Source organism: Oryctolagus cuniculus, chromosome 2 (genome assembly GCF_964237555.1).
Source record: "Oryctolagus cuniculus chromosome 2, mOryCun1.1, whole genome shotgun sequence".
Taxonomy (NCBI): domain Eukaryota; kingdom Metazoa; phylum Chordata; class Mammalia; order Lagomorpha; family Leporidae; genus Oryctolagus; species Oryctolagus cuniculus.
In genome coordinates this window covers 1,753,504-1,771,262 of record NC_091433.1, presented here as the reverse complement: position 1 = coordinate 1,771,262, position 17,759 = coordinate 1,753,504, and the positions used below count along the sequence as shown (strand labels likewise).

General features: G+C 52.9%; 1 protein-coding gene across 5 annotated transcripts in view; it reads right to left on the bottom strand.

Moving 5' to 3' along the window:
- Nucleotides 1-17,759, bottom strand: part of HTT (huntingtin) — a 166,441-nt gene that overhangs the window by 124,768 nt on the left and 23,914 nt on the right. For all 5 annotated transcript variants that reach the window (XR_011386170.1, XR_011386171.1, XM_070067983.1 and 2 more), the window contains exons 3-6: nt 11,141-11,261; nt 7,026-7,085; nt 6,565-6,644; nt 496-634 (exon numbers count right to left, since the gene is read on the bottom strand). Coding sequence is in view for 3 of the 5 variants with exons in the window: in XM_070067983.1 (XP_069924084.1) it covers nt 496-634; nt 6,565-6,644; nt 7,026-7,085; nt 11,141-11,261 (400 nt within the window). In the remaining 2 variants the exon portion in view is untranslated. The remainder of the gene's footprint in view (nt 1-495; nt 635-6,564; nt 6,645-7,025; nt 7,086-11,140; nt 11,262-17,759) is intronic.

The following is a 17,759-nucleotide window of genomic DNA, read 5'->3' as shown; positions in this document are numbered from 1 at the left end:
TTAGAGTGCTGGACAATCTGCCTAAAGGGACAGAGCCAGCAGTGAGGACAGTGCTCCGACCACTGCACCACTGACCACAGCACTCACCCACAAAAGAGCGGATGGCCAAGAACCCTATCACCTGCAGGCCACATCACGGAGTGACCGTAATGCAGATTTGCAGGTGGCTGTGGACAGGAAGCCACTTGACTTCACAGCGACAAGGCACGTCAGCAAGCTTCCTGCTCCCTGCAGGCCTGGAACAGTCACACTGCCTCTGGTCGACCTTGCACACCTAGAACCAATCTGCTCTGGAAAATCCCTTCCAATGTGCATCTGTAAACCGTCTCTCTAACCACCCCCAGACAAGAAAGCGGAGTGGAAGCACAGTTGGCCACATGAGGGCAGTGGAAATTCCACGAGCACTCTCAGCGGACTGCTGCTCCAAAGCCCGAACACCCACAAGCCTGTTCACTACATCATTCACATGCCTGTGAACCGAGGCAACCATCATACCTTAATTTCATTGTCATTCGCAAAATTTCCAAACGAAGCCATAATTTTGGGAACAGCTGCAGCCAGGGTCTCCTGGACTGATTCCTCAGGTCTCTTGCTTGTTCGCGTCAGGCACGGCAGGAGGTTTACTAGGTAAGGCCTACATGTGTGAGAGGAACATCAGTTACTCCTGCAGAGAACTAATGCGAAGACAAGCAACCACTTATCTGTTGGGGAACAGCCAGTTTTACATGCAAAACAATCCCGAACAGAGACAGGCCAAAGCTCCATGAAAGAACTTGGAGGACGCTGGCAGCCGAAGCACAAACGTGGGAGACTCATCCTGCACTCCTCCCACAATCACAGAGGACGCCGATAGGCTGGCTTTAAGAAGTACTGGCAGGAAGCCGGTGCTGTGGCGCAGCGGGTTAACGCAATGGTCTGAAGCACTGGCATCCCATATGGGCGCCGGTTTGAAACCTGGCTGCTCCAGTTCCGATCCAGCTCTCTGCTGTGGCCTGGGAAAGCAGCGGAAGATGGCCCAAGTACTTGGTCCCTGCACCCACGTAGGAGACCTGGAAGAAGCTCCTGGCTCCGGATTGGCACAGCTCCGGCCGTTGCAACCAACTGGGGAGTGAATCAGCAGATGGAAGACCTCTCTCTCCTCTCTGTGTAACTCTGACTTTCAAATAAATAAATAAAAGTACTGGTGGGGCAGGCTCTGTAGTGTAATGAAAAAAGCCATCTCCATGGAGCTGGCACTGTGGCAGAGCAGGTGAAGCCACCGCCTGCAGGCTGGCATCCCATGTTGGCGCCGGTTCAAGTCTCAGCTGCTCCACTTCCAACCCAGCTCCCTGCTATGGCCTGGGAAAGTAGTGGAGGATGGCCCAGTGCTTGGGCCCCCGCACCCGCGTGGGAGACCCAGGAGAACCTCCCGGCTCCTGGCTTTGGATAGGTGCAGCTCTGGCCGTTGTGGCCATCTGGGGAGTGAACCAGCGCATAGAAGATCTCTCTGCCTCTACTTCTCTCTCTGTGTAACTCTGATTTACAAGTAAATAAAATAAATCTTTAAAAAAAGAGAGAGAGAGAAAAGCCACCTCCAGCAGCACCAGCGCCAGTGCAAGTCCCGGCTGCTCCACTTCTAATCCAGCTCCCTGCTAACATGCCTGGGGAAGCAGCAGAGGACAGCCACATGCTTGGGCCCAGGCATCCACGTAGGAGACCAGGATGAAATTCACGGCTCCTGCCTTTGGCCTGGCCCAGTGCTGGATGTTTTGGCCATCTGAGGAGTGAAACAGCAGATGGAAGACCTCTCTCTGTCTCTCTCTCTCTCTCTCTTTCTGCTTTTCACATAAATACATAAATCAAAAAAAAAAAAAAGTATCGGCAGTCAATTACAATAGTTCTTAAAATACTCATTTTCGGGGCCAGCGCTGAGGCATAGAGGGTAAAAAGCCACTGCCTGCAGTGCTGGCATCCCATGTGGGCACCAGTTCAAGTCCCTGATGCTCCACTTCTGATTCAGGTCCCTGCTAATGCACCTGGGAAAGCAGCAGAAGATGGTCCGAGCCCTTGGGCCTCTGCACCTGAGTGAGAAACCTGCAAGAAGCTCTTGGCTCCTGGCTTTGGATCAGCCCAGCTCTGGCCATTGCAGCCATTTGGGGAGTGAACCATCAGATATAAGATCTCTCTCTCTGTGCCTCAGCCTCTCTATAACTCTGCTTTTCAAATATATAAATAAATCTTTAAAAAATAATTTAAAATATTCATAATTTCAACTGGAAAATAGATAATACAAGAAAATACCACTTTAAACAGAAAAATTAAGAAATCAGGGGGCTGGTGCAGTGGTGTAGCAGGTAAAGCCGCCAACTGCAGTGCTGGCATTCCATATGGGCACTGGTTCGAGTCCCAGCTGCTCCACTTCCAATCCAGCTCTCTGCTATGGCCTGGAAAAGCACAGATGGCCCAAGTGCTTGGGCCTTTGCACCGAGTGGGAGACCCAGAAGAAGCTCCTGGCTCCTGGCTTTGGATCGGCGCAGCTCTGGCTGTTGCAGCCATCTGGGGAGTGAACCAGCAGATGGAAGACCTCTCTGTCTATCTCTCCTTCTCTGTAACTCTTTCAAAATAAATCAATCTTAAAAAAAAAAAAAAAGAAAGAAAAAAGAAATCAGAATAATGCTTATTTTAAAAAGGAGAGTTTACATATAAACTTTTTTATTTTATTTTATTTTATTTTTTTTTTTTTTTGGACAGGCAGAGTGGACAGTGAGAGAGAGAGACAGAGAGAAAGGTCTTTCTTTTGCCATTGGTTCACCCTCCAATGGCCGCCGCGGCCGGCGTACCATGCTGATCCGATGACAGGAGCCAGGTACTTATCCTGGTCTCCCATGGGGTGCAGGGCCCAAGGACTTGGGCCATCCTCCACTGCACTCCCGGGCCACAGCAGAGAGCTGGTCTGGAAGAGGGGCAACTGGGACAGAATCCGGCGCCCCGACCGGGACTAGAACCCGGTGTGCCGGCACCACAAGGCGGAGGATTAGCCTAGTGAGCCGCGGCGCCGGCCTCATATAAACTTTTAAACGTATGAAAAATATGTATTCGGTAATACACAGGCCTGGAGCTGCCCAGATGCCTGCCAGGGGTTTGCCCTTCGGCCCCTACTGGCAAAGACAGGCAGTGAACAGAACCACAGAGCAAAACCCATGGGGGTACCTGGGATATTTTATTAGATAGGGAAGTCGGTGTTGGGGCCTCTCAGAGGAGGTGACACTTTTGCTTAAACCCTGGGAGTAGAATAAACCAGTATCAGAAGGAAGAGAAGTCTGACTCGCCTGAAGAACTAAGCAGGGTAAGGGAGTGTCATCACCCACATACTTTTTCCCCCAAAGATTTATTTGGGGCTGGTGCCGTGGCGCAGCGGGTTAAGCCACCACTTACAATGCCAGCATCCCTTATGGGTTCAAGTCTCAGCTGCTCTGCTTCCGATCCAGCTCCCTGCTGATGCGCCTGTGAAAGCAGCAGAGGATGGCCCAAGTGCTTGGGCCCCTGCATCCATGTGCAAAGCCCAGAAGAAGCTTCTGACTCCTGGCTTTGGCCTGGCCCAGTACTGGCCATTGTAGCCATCTGGGGAATGAACCAGCAGATGAAAAATACCTCTGTCTCTCCTCTCTCTATCACTCCAACTTTCAAATAAGTAAATAAATCCTTAAAAAAAAAAAAAAAAGATTTATTTATTTGAAAGGCAGAGTTACAGAGAGGAGGCGAGAAAGAGAACTTTCTTCTGACACTTCACTCCCCAAAAGGCCACAATGGCCAGGGCTGGGCAGGCCAAAGCAAAAACCCAGGAGGCAGGAGCTTCTTCTGGGTTGTCCACGTGGATGGCAGGGGCCTAAGGACTTGAACTATCTTTTGCTGCTTTACCAGGCCATTAGCAGGGAGCAGGATTGGAATGAAGCAGCTGGGGACACAAACTAGAGCCCGTAGAGATGCCAGCATAGCAGGCAGGAGCTTTAACCCCTACACCACAATGTCGGCCTGCCAAATATTTTCCAAGGTCACTGAGGCTACCATGGGAGAACTGAGACGTGTCGTTTCAGAATATGACAAATTTGGTCGGTGCCGTGGCTCACTAGGCTAATCCTCTGCCTGTAGCGCCGGCACCCCGGGTTCTAGACCTGGTCGGGGCGCCGGATTCTGTCCCGGTTGCTCCTCCTCCTGTCAGGCCTCTGCTGTGGCCAGGGAGTGCAGTGGAGGATGGCCCAAGTACTTGGGCCCTCCACCCCATGGGAGACCAGGAGAAGCACCTGGCTCCTGCCTTCGGATCAGCACGGTGTGCCGGCCGCAGCAGCCATTGGAGGGTGAACCAACGGAAAAGGAAGACCTTTCTCTCTGTCTCTGCCTGTTCAAAAAAAAAAAAAAGAATATGACAAATTTTTCAAAATAAAGATACTAAAAGAAAAGTTATACTGTGTAAACAGAAATTTCCTTAGTGACTTGTACCTCCGTGGCCATGTAAGATTTATTAATTCTAATTTATCTGCAGGGCAGAGACACAGACAGAGACAGGGAGCTCTTCCATCCGCAGGGTCCACTCCCCCAAGCCTACAACAGCTGGGTCTGGGCAAGGCCAAGGCCAGGGGCATCTCCTATGTGGTTGCAGGGACCCAGGAAGCTGAGGCAGCAACCGCTGCCTCCCAGGGTCTGCGTCCGCAGGAAGCCGGGACTTGCACAGGGCACTGCGACATGGGACATGGGCATCCCACGCGGTGACTTCACTGCTGCGCCAGCCGCCACCTCTGCCGTGTCACATCAACAGCAGTGGAGCTGAGAACCTATGGGACTCAAGCACACTTTGGAGTTGAGGACAGAGGGAAGGGGGTGACAAAGTGGTCCAGCTTTCGCTTTTCAACTAATTAAGACAGAACTCAACTAAACTAGCCAAAACTTTATTCACAGCTCAACATTCAGTCGGCGATGAGGCTGCTGTCCCACCCTTCAACTGCTCACAGAGCGCCTTCTAGGCAACTCTGTGTGCAGACGCTGCGCCGGCTCAGGCAGCAGCAGAGAACAACACAGCCCTCGGTCACAAATCCCCTGAGTCTTTTGGAAGAGGCTGGGGTAGAAAACAAACAAGCACCTGACGGCGTGTATAGGAATATTTCTTTTCTTTTCTTTTCTTTTTTTTTTTTGAGAGGCAGAGTGGACAGTGAGAGAGAGAGACAGAGAGAAAGGTCTTCCTTTGCCGTTGGTTCACCCTCCAGTGGCCGCTGCAGCCGGCGCGCTGTGACCTGCACATCGCGCTGATCCAATGGCAGGAGCCAGGTGCTTCTGGTCTCCCATGGGGTGCAGGGCCCAAGCACTTGGGCCATCCTCCACTGCCCTCCCAGGCCACAGCAGAGAGCTGGACTGGAAGAGGAGCAACCAGGACAGAATCTGGCGCCCCGACCGGGACTAGAACCCGGTGTGCCGGCACCACAGGTGGAGGATTAGCCTAGTGAGCCGCGGCGCCGGCTTTTTTTTTTTTTTTTTTTTTTTTTTTTTTTTGAGAGGCAGAGTGGACAGTGAGAGAGAGACAGAGAGAAAGGTCTTCCTTTGCCGTTGGTTTACCCTCCAATGGCCGCCACGCCCGGCACGCTGCGGCCGGTGCACCGCACTGATCCGAAGGCAAGAGCCAGGTACTTATCCTGGTCTCCCATGGGGTGCAGGGTCCAAGCACTTGGGCCATCCTCCACTGCACTCCCTGGCCACAGCAGAGAGCTGGCCTGGAAGAGGGGCAACCGGGACAGAATCCGGTGCCCCAACTGGGACTAGAACCCGGTGTGCCGGCGCAGGAATATTTCTAACGGGCACTGGAAGACAGGGAAAACAAGCACCTGACAGCGTGTACAGGAGTATTTCTAACGGGCCTGGAAGACAGGGAAAACAAGCACCTGACGGCGTGTACAGGAGTATTTCTAACGGGCACTGGAAGACAGGGAAAACAAGCACCTGACGGCGTGTACAGGAGTATTTCTAACGGGCACTGGAAGACAGGGAAAACAAGCACCTGACGGCGTGTACAGGAGTATTTCTAACGGGCACTGGAAGACAGGGAAAACAAGCACCTGACGGCGTGTACAGGAGTATTTCTAACGGGCACTGGAAGACAGGGAAAACAAGCACCTGACAGCGTGTACAGGAGTATTTCTAACGGGCCTGGAAGACAGGGAAAACAAGCACCTGACGGCGTGTACAGGAGTATTTCTAACGGGCACTGGAAGACAGGGAAAACAAGCACCTGACGGCGTGTACAGGAGTATTTCTAACGGGCCTGGAAGACAGGGAAAACAAGCACCTGACGGCGTGTACAGGAGTATTTCTAACGGGCCTGGAAGACAGGGAAAACAAGCACCTGACGGCGTGTACAGGAGTATTTCTAACGGGCCTGGAAGACAGGGAAAACAAGCACCTGACGGCGTGTACAGGAGTATTTCTAACGGGCCTGGAAGACAGGGAAGCCCCTTGAAGAAAGGACACTGGAACTGAGACCCAGCAGATCAACAGTCGTCGGTCCCCAAACCAGAAACGGCGACCCAGTGCACAACCTACCTGCATTTCTGAGGCCGAACCAGGTGAGCCAGCTCAGCAAACCTCCACAGGGCAGCACGCAAGCTTCGAGGGGCACCATTCTGAGGGTTTAACGAGTGACAGGTTACACGCAGGAGGCACACACTCTAATCACTAACAGGGGCGCATGAAAATAAAAGCATCTTCTCCCAGCGCTAAGTCTACTTTCAGAGAAAAGGCCACTTCAGTGTGTAGAACTTCTGCTAACCACTGCAGGAAATTTAAGTCTAGTTGGCGCCAATCATGAAGACAAAAAAACCTAAGTTACCATTCTTAATTCCTATCCCATCTAAAAGAAATGGCAAATGATTTTCTGCAGAAAAACAAAACAATAGTCTACTTTACCAAACATTTCCTGCTAACATACTTATTAAATAAAAGATAAAATTTACACAAAGAATAAAACAATACCATTTTTTCAATAATGGAAAATAAAGGTGTACCTTTTTAATTTCCTTATAGAGTTCTAACTGTAACCTTGGAAGATTAGAATCCATCAAAGCCTACAACAAAATACAAGACATTTATTTATAGAAGACATATTCCATTAGTAATTCTAAAGAGAATTAAAGGCAACTAAGATTTTAATTCTTGGACAAAATAAAATAGCAGCTAACATAGGAACCTAGTCACTAAAAATAAGAAGCAAGTACATGCAGGAATGTACTAAATAACCAGATACGCATTCGCATTCACTGGAATAAAAAGGGAGGAGTTACGCTTTCATTATAATCAAATACTATACAAGATCAAAATTAAAATGGCAGTTCAAATCAGTCCTCACGTTCCTGAGGCGAACTGTGAGCCTGACAAGCAGCACGCTCTTGGACCTCACAGGCTCAGGCGACGCCTGAGAAGCCCGCACGGCACAGGGGCAGAGCGCGTACCTGAAGACCACAGCCCCTCACTCTGATGGGCCCCCAGCCCAGTGCAGAACCCACAACAGTGAGGAGCCCCACAGCACGTGTCTGCCCCACCCCCCACCCTAGCTGCTGGGCTGAACCAGATGTAACAGCCACATGGCCAACGTCAGCCGAGGAGTGACGGCTAACGGCGTGGCGTCCGGGAGACCGAGCTGGAGGAAGCACCGACTGGAAGGCCCCACTTTCACCCTCCGGAACTTCTCCTCGCACTGGAACTGCAAATGCCTGCCCACCAAGAACGAGCAGTACCAAGCCTCACGGGAAGTCTCCCCTTCCTGGAGACACGTCCATTTCAGGGCCACAGGCTGAGCTGGTCTTTTTTTTTCTTTAGCTGTGTTAATTTACTCAAAAGACAGAGAAACAGAAAGAGGCCTTCCAGCCTCTGGTTCACTCCCCAAATGCCCCCAGCAGCAAGGGCTGGGTCAGGCCAAAGCCGAAAGTCAGGAACTCCATCCGGGTCTCCCATGAGGGTGACGGGACCCAAGTACTTGAGCCACCACCCACGCCCCCAGGTGCGTCAGCAGGAGCTGGGTGGAAGTACAGAGTAGCCAGGACTCCAGCCAGCACTCCGAGGGTCACGTTCTGGGAGATTCTGAAGTATAATATTGTCTCAGAAATTTGTAATTCCCAATTGTGCTGTTGCAGTTTGTACTAAACGTCCTTAAATAAGCAAATCAAACCAAATAAATATTATTTATTTATCTACTTGATAGGCAGAGAGAGCTCTTCCATCCACTGGTTCACTCCCCGGATACTTGCAACAGCCGGGACTGAAACTCAAATACGAGATGTGGGAGACCCCACTGTGTCCCAACCACGGCACCAAGGGCTCACCCCACAAAAATTTTCAAGTAAGACCAGAAGTCTTATTCGAAAGTGTGATCTATCTTGATAAGCATTTTGTAAATTAATATCAAACTTACTCTATAACAAGCAAAACCTACCTCAACTGTCCTAAGAGCAGGGCACTGCCTCCCGCAGAAGCCACCTGAGGGGACGGAGGCCACCACGCACCTCCTCCTCCACCGGCGCCTGCTTCCAGACACACTCAGCCCCCGAGCCCCCAGCTCGGCACCAGCAGCGCCGCCCCGCGCAAGACCCACCCCTCTTCCCTCCGCTGCCCAGGTGCCCGCTGGACTCTCTGCCTGGTCTCTCCCACTGGTCTTCCCCATAAAGCACGCAACAGAAATTTTCAAAAGCTCTCCACTCTGTACCGAGTGAAGCACAAACTCGCTGAGCTGACCCTCCAGGCCCCGACTCTCTGGCGGCATGCGTGGCTCCCCCCATCTCAGAGCCTATGTAGGCTTCCCAGCACCCTCCCGGCAGCGTGGTGCGCCAGGTACGGAGTGTCCAAACTGCTTCACCCCTAGGAAACCACCCAGCCCCCTGACTGCCACACCACACCACGCAGCACCTCAGACTTCATACCACACCCTGGCTTACGTCATGCGCCTCACCACCTCACACAACCATTTACTTGAGGGCACGAGCTGCCAGGCTGCCGCAGGTACATTTTCTACACAAATTTCAAGCAAAAACTCTCCATTTTTTTGGGCTAGACAGGGTCTGGTCCTCATCATACACACACAGCAATACTTCGCAGATGACAGAAGCCCAGATCTCTCACTCCTGACCTGGGGCCATGCACATCCTCCCAGCCCGTCTCTCTGCATCAGGATATCTGCAAATCCACCCACACCCTGCCCGGAATCTGCTCAGCTAGAGGACTCCAGCACAGAGAGAAGAAATGGGACTGCAGGCAAACCCCAGCACACCCAACGTTAGGCAGCAGGCAGAGACGGCAAGAGACTAACGGCGTCTTCTGTTCAGGGCCACGGGTGAGAAGGTGACTCTCTGCACCGGGAGACTGGAAGCAAAGCAGAGGAAAGAAGTAGGGGGACAGCAGGCAGGGAGCCCTGGACCTAGGGCCCGAGGCCCACAGCCCCAGGCCTCCCCCAAGCCAGTCTGTCCAGCAGCCACTGGAAACAGGTCTCTGCAGCAGACAGACAAAAAATGGCCAGCAGCCCAGCAGACCTGGTCATGCTCTGTCTGAGCCTCCCACCTGAGGAACCGCGGGTTCCATGTAGCAGGACATGGACAGCAGCTGGTGCTCCCCTGCCCTTGTATTGCTGGACCAAAGTGTAAGAACTTCCTCACTAAGGAGAATACTTGTCACCGCTGAGAGTGTGCAGAAATTAGTGCACTTAACCCTCACTCACACACACCACACGGTGCTTCCGCCTTCCAGCCGAGGAAAGCGGCTCACAAGACTGCACACGTTTCCCAGAGTTCAGTGCTGAGCGGCAGAGGCAAGACTGCGACACAGACCTGTGTCCTTCCAGGGAAAGCCTGCTGCACCTGCTCAGACACAGAACAGCGGCGGCTGCCTTCCCGCCAAGGCTGCACAGGGAGGGACAATTTCTTGGCCAGTGTAAAACGTGACCACTCTGCAAAGAACGTCCTTGGGAAGAAGCCAAAGAACAACATTACTCTGGGTCTTGATGTGGCAGGGGGCACTCACCCTAGCAGTTAAAATGCCTACGTCCCAGCCTGGAGGGCCTGGACGGATCTCCACCTCTGGCTCCCACTCCAGCTTCCTGTTAGCGTGCACCATGGGAGGCAGCGGTACCCTCCCACCCCCGCAGAGGACCGAGACTGAGTTCCTGACTCCCAGCTTTGGCCTGGCCCAGGCTCGGCTGTGGTGGGCATCTGGGGAGTGAACCAGCAAATGAGAACCCTTAGTCTCACCCCTCCCTCCCGCCCTCTCCCTCCCCACTCCCTCCCTTCCTCCCTCTCTCCCTCTTTACCCCCCCTTCCCTTGGCCACTGTGGGCATTTGGGAAGTGAACCAGCAAATGAGAACCCTCAGTCTCACCCCTCCCTCCCGCCCTCTCCCTCCCTCCCTCCCTCCCTCCCTCCCTCTCTCCCTCTTTACCCCCCCCCCCCCCGGCCACTGCAGGCATCTGGGGAGTGAACCAGCAAATGAGAAATCTGTCTCTTGGACTCTCAAGTAAATAATGGAATAAACACCTTTTTTTAATCGCATTTAAAAATAAAGGCCAAATCCTTGCCATGCAACAAAACCAGAACCAGCACCAGGAAGGGCCCAGGCTTCCACGGCAGCAGCGCCACCCAAGGAGCAGCAGCCGCAGCGCTGCCTCGGGAAACAGAACAGCCGCCCTCACGCTCCCTTCTGCCCCGCGGGCTACGAGGGCGCCCGTGCTTTCCAGGCCTCTTCGTCCTTTTCTGAGGCGTCGCTTCTCCCCAGCTGAGCCCCGACGACGCCAGCGCACAGCCTGCAGAGGCACAGGGCCAGCGCCCAGGGAGGGGAAGGTGCAGACCGCAGGGCCAGTCACTGACCATCCCCTGTCTCTCGGGACAGAAGTCAGCGGTGCCTCCGGAGACACTTCCCAAGCACACCAGCGCCCCACCAGTGCCCTCACTGCCCGAAGCCCTGGAGGCACAAGGGCAAACACAGCTGCTCCCGACAGCGCAGCACAGGGCGCAGGCGCAGGCAGACACCAGAGCACTGCACAGTGCCCCGCCGGCACTCTGACACACGGGCACCCAACAGGGGCCGCCTTCCAGGCCTGCAAGGAGCCGGGCCCCGAGGAGCACATCGTGCGCGGTTCTTACTTTGATGACTTTGTTGAGGCATTCGTCAGCCACCATCCTGACATCCGACTCCGCATCGTCACTGCATAGCAGGAAGAGCTCCATAGCGATGCCCAGGAGTTTCTGAAATTCTGGAGAATTTCTACAAAAAGAAGAGGAGAAGCTGTCACAGCATGAAGAGGCTGAGGAAACGCACTGAGGTACCGTTACCCTGCATGGGGTCTGGCACAGAAAAGGACATCACACAAAAATGAAGGGATTCCAGAGGCCGGCGCTGTGGATAGCGGGAAGCCACTGCCTGCAGTGCCGGCATCCCATGTAGGCGCCGGTTCTAGTCCCGGCTGCTCCACTTCCAATCCAGCTCCCTGCTATGGCCTGGGATAGCAGTGGAAGATGGCCCAAGTGCTTGGGCCCCTGCACCCGTGTGAGAGACCCGGAGGAAGCTCCTGGCTCCTGGCTTCGGATCAGCACAGCTCCGGCCGCTGCAGCCAATTGGGGAGTGAACCAGCAGATGGAAGATCTCTCTCCCTCCCTCCCTCCCTCCCTCTCTCTCTCTCTCTCTCTCTCTCTCTCGTATGTGTGTGTGTATATATATATATGTATGTGTGTGTGTGTATATATATATAAACTCTTTCAAATAAGTAAAAAATAAATTTTAAAAAAATTAAGGAAATCCATATAAAGCATGGCACTTACTCCATGCTATATTAATAATGATTCCTTTACTGAAAAACATACCACACTAAGGTAAAACACCACTAACTGGGGTAAATGAACATGAGGTATGTGGGAATTCTCTGATCTATCTGCAATACAAAATTAAGTCTATTAACAAAACAAGAGAGACTGTACAAAATAAGTCTCATGTGTTCTTAAATTTTAAGTTTTTTATTCTTTTTACATTTTAATTTAAAAACTAAAAAAGACACTGCTTCAGAAACTTGAATCCGAGACAGCCCGTTGCTTTCAGTCCTCCTGTCAATCACGGAACTGTGAAAATCAGCCCAACAACTGACCTCTCCTACTCCCCTTTCATCTGTTTTTAGGATGCTCGGAAGCTCAACCACACTGCACTGCACTCCACGTGATCACGGTCAGCTGTGCTGTACGGTGAGTGCCACAGAAACTGGAGTCTGCATGCTTTCTGTAACTATTCAAAAACGAAACGCTGGAGGACTGAGCCCGCTCAGGCTGTTAGCTACAAGCGGACCTCACAGCACTGTGCACTATCACACCAGTAACACAGGGAGTGTTCCCAAAGTAATCCCAAGAATGCAAATCCCAGTAGTGCCGGGGATGTGCTATTCCTGAAGCGTCAAGACCAGACTGCTGCCCGTGCCACCCTAAAGCACAGACAGGCTCTGAAACGGAGCCCTCCCCCGTATCTCCAGGTAGAACACATCCGTAACGATCACGAAGCAAACCCGCCACCTGCAATCCTGCAGCCTCCTCCGTGGGGAGCACACCACGAGGCACGCAAGGGCAGCAAAGGCTCCGACGACGTCAGACACTGAGCTCACCCCAAGGCCAGGCTGCCCACAAAGGCTGCTGGGACCTGCATGGAGAAGTGCTCATTTCCTGACAGACACGCCAAAATGATAAACATGCAAGACGAATTGTAGTATTTCATATAATGCAATATATCAAACTCTTATTTCAAACAAAATAAATGTGGATCACTGACACATACAACAAGTTTTTTACAATACATCTCAACCTGGAGGGGCAGGGGTGGCACAGTAGTTAAGCTGCTCCTCAGAGAGCCTGGCTCGAGTCCAGAGTGCTCCGAGCCCCTAATTCAGCTTCTTGCTGATGCACCGGAGAGGCAGCAGAGATGGCCCAGGCACTTGGGTTCCGCCATTCAGAGGGACTTCCTAGTTCTGGCTTCAGCCTGGCCCAGCCCTGGCTGTTGGGTTCCAGCATTCAGAGGGACTTCCTAGTTTCTGGCTTCAGCCTGGCCCAGCCCTGGCTGTTGGGTTCCGCCATTCAGAGGGACTTCCTAGTTTCTGGCTTCAGCCTGGCCCAGCCCTGGCTGTTGGGTTCCGCCATTCAGAGGGACTTCCTAGTTTCTGGCTTCAGCCTGGCCCAGCCCTGGCTGTTGGGTTCCAGCATTCAGAGGGACTTCCTAGTTTCTGGCTTCAGCCTGGCCCAGCCCTGGCTGTTGGGTTCCAGCATTCAGAGGGACTTCCTAGTTTCTGGCTTCAGCCTGGCCCAGCCCTGGCTGTTGGGTTCCGCCATTCAGAGGGACTTCCTAGTTTCTGGCTTCAGCCTGGCCCAGCCCTGGCTGTTGGGTTCCAGCATTCAGAGGGACTTCCTAGTTCTGGCTTCAGCCTGGCCCAGCCCTGGCTGTTGGGTTCCAGCATTCAGAGGGACTTCCTAGTTTCCGGCTTCAGCCTGGCCCAGCCCTGGCTGTTGGGTTCCGCCATTCAGAGGGACTTCCTAGTTTCCGGCTTCAGCCTGGCCCAGCCCTGGCTGTTGGGTTCCGCCATTCAGAGGGACTTCCTAGTTTCTGGCTTCAGCCTGGCCCAGCCCTGGCTGTTGGGTTCCGCCATTCAGAGGGACTTCCTAGTTTCCGGCTTCAGCCTGGCCCAGCCCTGGCTGTTGGGTTCCGCCATTCAGAGGGACTTCCTAGTTTCCGGCTTCAGCCTGGCCCAGCCCTGGCTGTTGGGTTCCGCCATTCAGAGGGACTTCCTAGTTTCCGGCTTCAGCCTGGCCCAGCCCTGGCTGTTGGGTTCCGCCATTCAGAGGGACTTCCTAGTTTCCGGCTTCAGCCTGGCCCAGCCCTGGCTGTTGGGTTCCGCCATTCAGAGGGACTTCCTAGTTTCCGGCTTCAGCCTGGCCCAGCCCTGGCTGTTGGGTTCCGCCATTCAGAGGGACTTCCTAGTTCTGGCTTCAGCCTGGCCCAGCCCTGGCTGTTGGGTTCCGCCATTCAGAGGGACTTCCTAGTTTCCGGCTTCAGCCTGGCCCAGCCCTGGCTGTAGGGTTCCGCCATTCAGAGGGACTTCCTAGTTCTGGCTTCAGCCTGGCCCAGCCCTGGCTGTTGGGTTCTGCCATTCAGAGGGACTTCCTAGTTCTGGCTTCAGCCTGGCCCAGCCCTGGCTGTTGGGTTCCAGCATTCAGAGGGACTTCCTAGTTTCTGGCTTCAGCCTGGCCCAGCCCTGGCTGTTGAAGCCATTTGTGGAGTGAACCAGTTGGTGGAAGATCTCTCCCTCCGTTTCCACTTCTCTGTCACTCTTTCAAATAAATATTTGAAAAATTTTTCACTGGAAATACTTCACCTATTTTTTCTAAAGATTTATTTATTTATTTGAAAGTCAGAGTTACACACAGAGAGAAGGAGAGGCAGAGAAAGACAGAGAGAGAGAGAGAGAGAGAGAGAGAGAAAATGTCTTCCACCTGCTGGTCCACTCCCCAGTTGGCTGCAACAGCAGGAGCTGAGCCGATCCGAAGCCAGGAGCCAAGAGCTTCTTCCAGGTCTCCCTCGAGGGTGGCAGGGTCCCAAGCACTTGGGCCATCTTCTACTGCTTTCGCAGGCAATAGCAGGGAGCTGGACAGGAAGTGGAGCAGCCCGGACTCAAATCGGCGCCCATAAGGGATGCCAGTACTGTAGGCAGTGACTTTACCCGCTATGCCACTGCGCCAGCCCCACACTTCACCTGGATTTAGACTCACAAAATTCAGTCGAAGAAGTTCATATACTCTTTTTTTTTTTTTTTTTTTTTTTTACTTTTGACAGGCAGAGTTGGATAGTGAGAGAGCGAGAGCGAGAGAGGGAGGTCTTCCTTCCGTTGCTTCACTCCCCAAATGGCCACCACGGCTGGCACTGTGCCGATCCGAAGCCAGGAGCCAGCTGCTTCTCCTGGTCTCCCATGTGGGTGCAGGGCCCAAGGACCTGGGCCATCCTCCACTGCACTCCCAGGCCACAGCAGAGAGCTGGCCTGGAAGAGGGGCAACTGGGACAGAATCCGGTGCCCCAACCGGGTCTAGAACCCAGGTGCTGGTGCTGCAGGCAGAGGATTAGCCAAGTGAGCCACGGCACTGGCCAAAATTCAGTCAAAGAAGTTCATATGCTATTTCTAAGCACACTTACAAGTTCTCCAGGGGGCTGGCATTGTGGTGTAGCCTAGCAATGCCGGCATCCCGTAGAGGTTCCGTAGAGGTTCCGGTGAGTTCCGGCTGCTCCAGTTCCCATCCAATTCCCCGCTATGGCCTGGGAAAGCAGAAGATGGCCCAAGTGCTTGGACTCCTGCACCCACATGGGAGACCCAGAAGAAGCTCCTGGCCCAGCCCGAACCGTTGTGAATACCTGGGGAGTGAACCAGTGGATGGAAGACTCTCTCTCCCTCTGTCTGTTAACTCTTTCAAATAAATAAAATAAATCTTTTTAAATAAGAAAAAGTTTGGGGGCTGGCGCTGTGGCTCACTTGGTTAATTCCTCCCCGCCTGCGGCGCCGGCATCCCATATGGGTGCTGGGTTCTAGTCCCAGCTGCTCCTCTTCCAGTCCAGCTCTCTGTTGTGGCCCGGGAGGGTGGTGGAGGATGGCCTGGGTGCTTGGGCCCCTGCACTGGCATGGGAGACCAGGAGGAAGCACCTGGCTCCTGGCTTCGGATCGGCATGGCTCCAGCCGTGGCAGCCATTTGGGGGGTGAACCAACAGAGGGAAGACCTTTCTGTCTCTCTATCTAACTCTGTCAAAAAAAAAAAAAAAATTCTGGGCTGGCACTATGGTGTAGCGGGGTGGGCCACTGCCTACAACACCAGCATCCCATATGGATGCGGGTTCAAGACCCAGTAGCAGGGGCCAGCGCAATGGCTTAGTGGGCTAAGCCTCGGGCTGCAGCACCAGAATCCCATACGGACGCCAGTTCGAGTCCCAACTGCTCCACTTCTGATCCAGCTCCCTGCTATGGCCTAGGGAAGCAGTGGAAGATGGCCCAAGTCCTTGGGTCCCTGCATCCCCATGAGAAACCCAGAAGAAGCTCCTGGCTCCTGGCTTCAGATCAGCCATGGTGTCCATCTGGGGAGTGAATCGGCAGATGGAAGACCTTTCTCTGTCTCTCCCTCTCTCTCTGTAACTCTACCTCTCAAATAAATAAATATATCTATATAAAAAAAAAAAAAAAAAAAAAGGCCCAGCAGCTCCGTAGCTGATCCAGCTCCCTGCTAATGCACTCGGGGTAGGCAGCAGAACCGCTCAAGTGCTTGGGCCCCCGCACTCACATGAGAGACCTGGAGGAAGCTCCTGGCTCTCGGTTGTGGCCATCTGGGGAGTGAATCAGTGGATGAAGATTCTCATTCTCTCCCTTCCTCTGTGACTCTGCTTTCAAATAAATAAATAAATATTTTATTAATAAAAAACTTTTTCTAGAAACTAAATATCAATTTTTAAATTTATATTTAATAGAAGAGATGTAAGGTCTAATCAGATTACCATTTTTTCCTGAGAACTGTGGTAGCTTGTCTTCAAGTAACTTAGCTGAGTTGTGTGATTTACTGGCGCAAAGCTGTTCACAATAATCACGTATAATCCTTTTACTATATATAGAAGCTAGCAATGGGCATCCGGTGTAATGCTTAAGCTGCTGCGTGTAGTTCCCACGTCGTAGTGACCGTGTTTGCGTCTTGGCTCGGCTCTCAGTTCCATCTTCTGCTAGTGCACTAGCAGGCGGCAGTAAGACTTCAAGTGCTTGGGTTCCCGCCACCTATCTGGGCCACCCAGATGGAGTTCCAGCCTCTCCTGGCTTCAACTTGGCCGGCCAACAGCCTCCGCCATTATGACCATTTGGGGAGTGAACCAGCAGATGGAAGATTTTCTCTCTCCTCTCCCCTCCCCTTCTCTCTGTCACTTTGCCTTTCAAATAAAATGTATCTTAAAAAGTAACATATAGGGGCCGGCACCGTGGCACAGCAGGTTAAAGCCCCAGCATGCAGTGCTGGCATTTGAGCCCTGGCGGCTCCAATTTTTTTTTTTTTTTAAGATTTTATTTATTTATTTGAGAGGTAGAGTTACAGACAGTGAGAGGGAGAGAGAGAAGGGTCTTCCCTCCATTGGTTCACTCCCCAAAATGGCCAAAACGGCCAGAGCTGCACCAATCTGAAGCCAGAAGCCAGGTGCTTCTCCTGGTCTCCCATGCAGGTGCAGGGGCCCAAGGACTTGGTCCATCCTCCACTGCTTTCCCAGGCCATAGCAGAGAGCTGGATCGGAAGTGGAGCAGCCGGAACTAGAAACGCCGTCCACATGGGATGCAGGTGCTGTTGGCCAGGGCTTAACCCACTGTGCCGCAGCACCGCCCCTCCCTCCTTACTTGTTAAGATTTTTGCCTTCATTTCTTTTTTTTTTTCAAAGGTTTATTTTATTTACTTGAAAGTCAGAGAGGCAGAGAGAGAGAGAGAGGGAGGGAGAGAGGGAGAGAGAGAGGGAGAGAGAGAGAGAGAGAGAGAGGGAGGGAGAGAGGGAGGGAGGACTTCCATCTGCTGGTTCACTCCCCAGTTAGCTGCAACGGCCGGAGCTGTGCCAATCCGAAGCCAGGAGCCAGGAGCCAGGAGCCAGGAGCTTCTTCCGGGTTTCCCATGAGGGTGGCAGGGGCCCAGGGACTTGGGCCATCTTCCTTCCATTGCTGTCGCTCCCCCATTCGCGGAG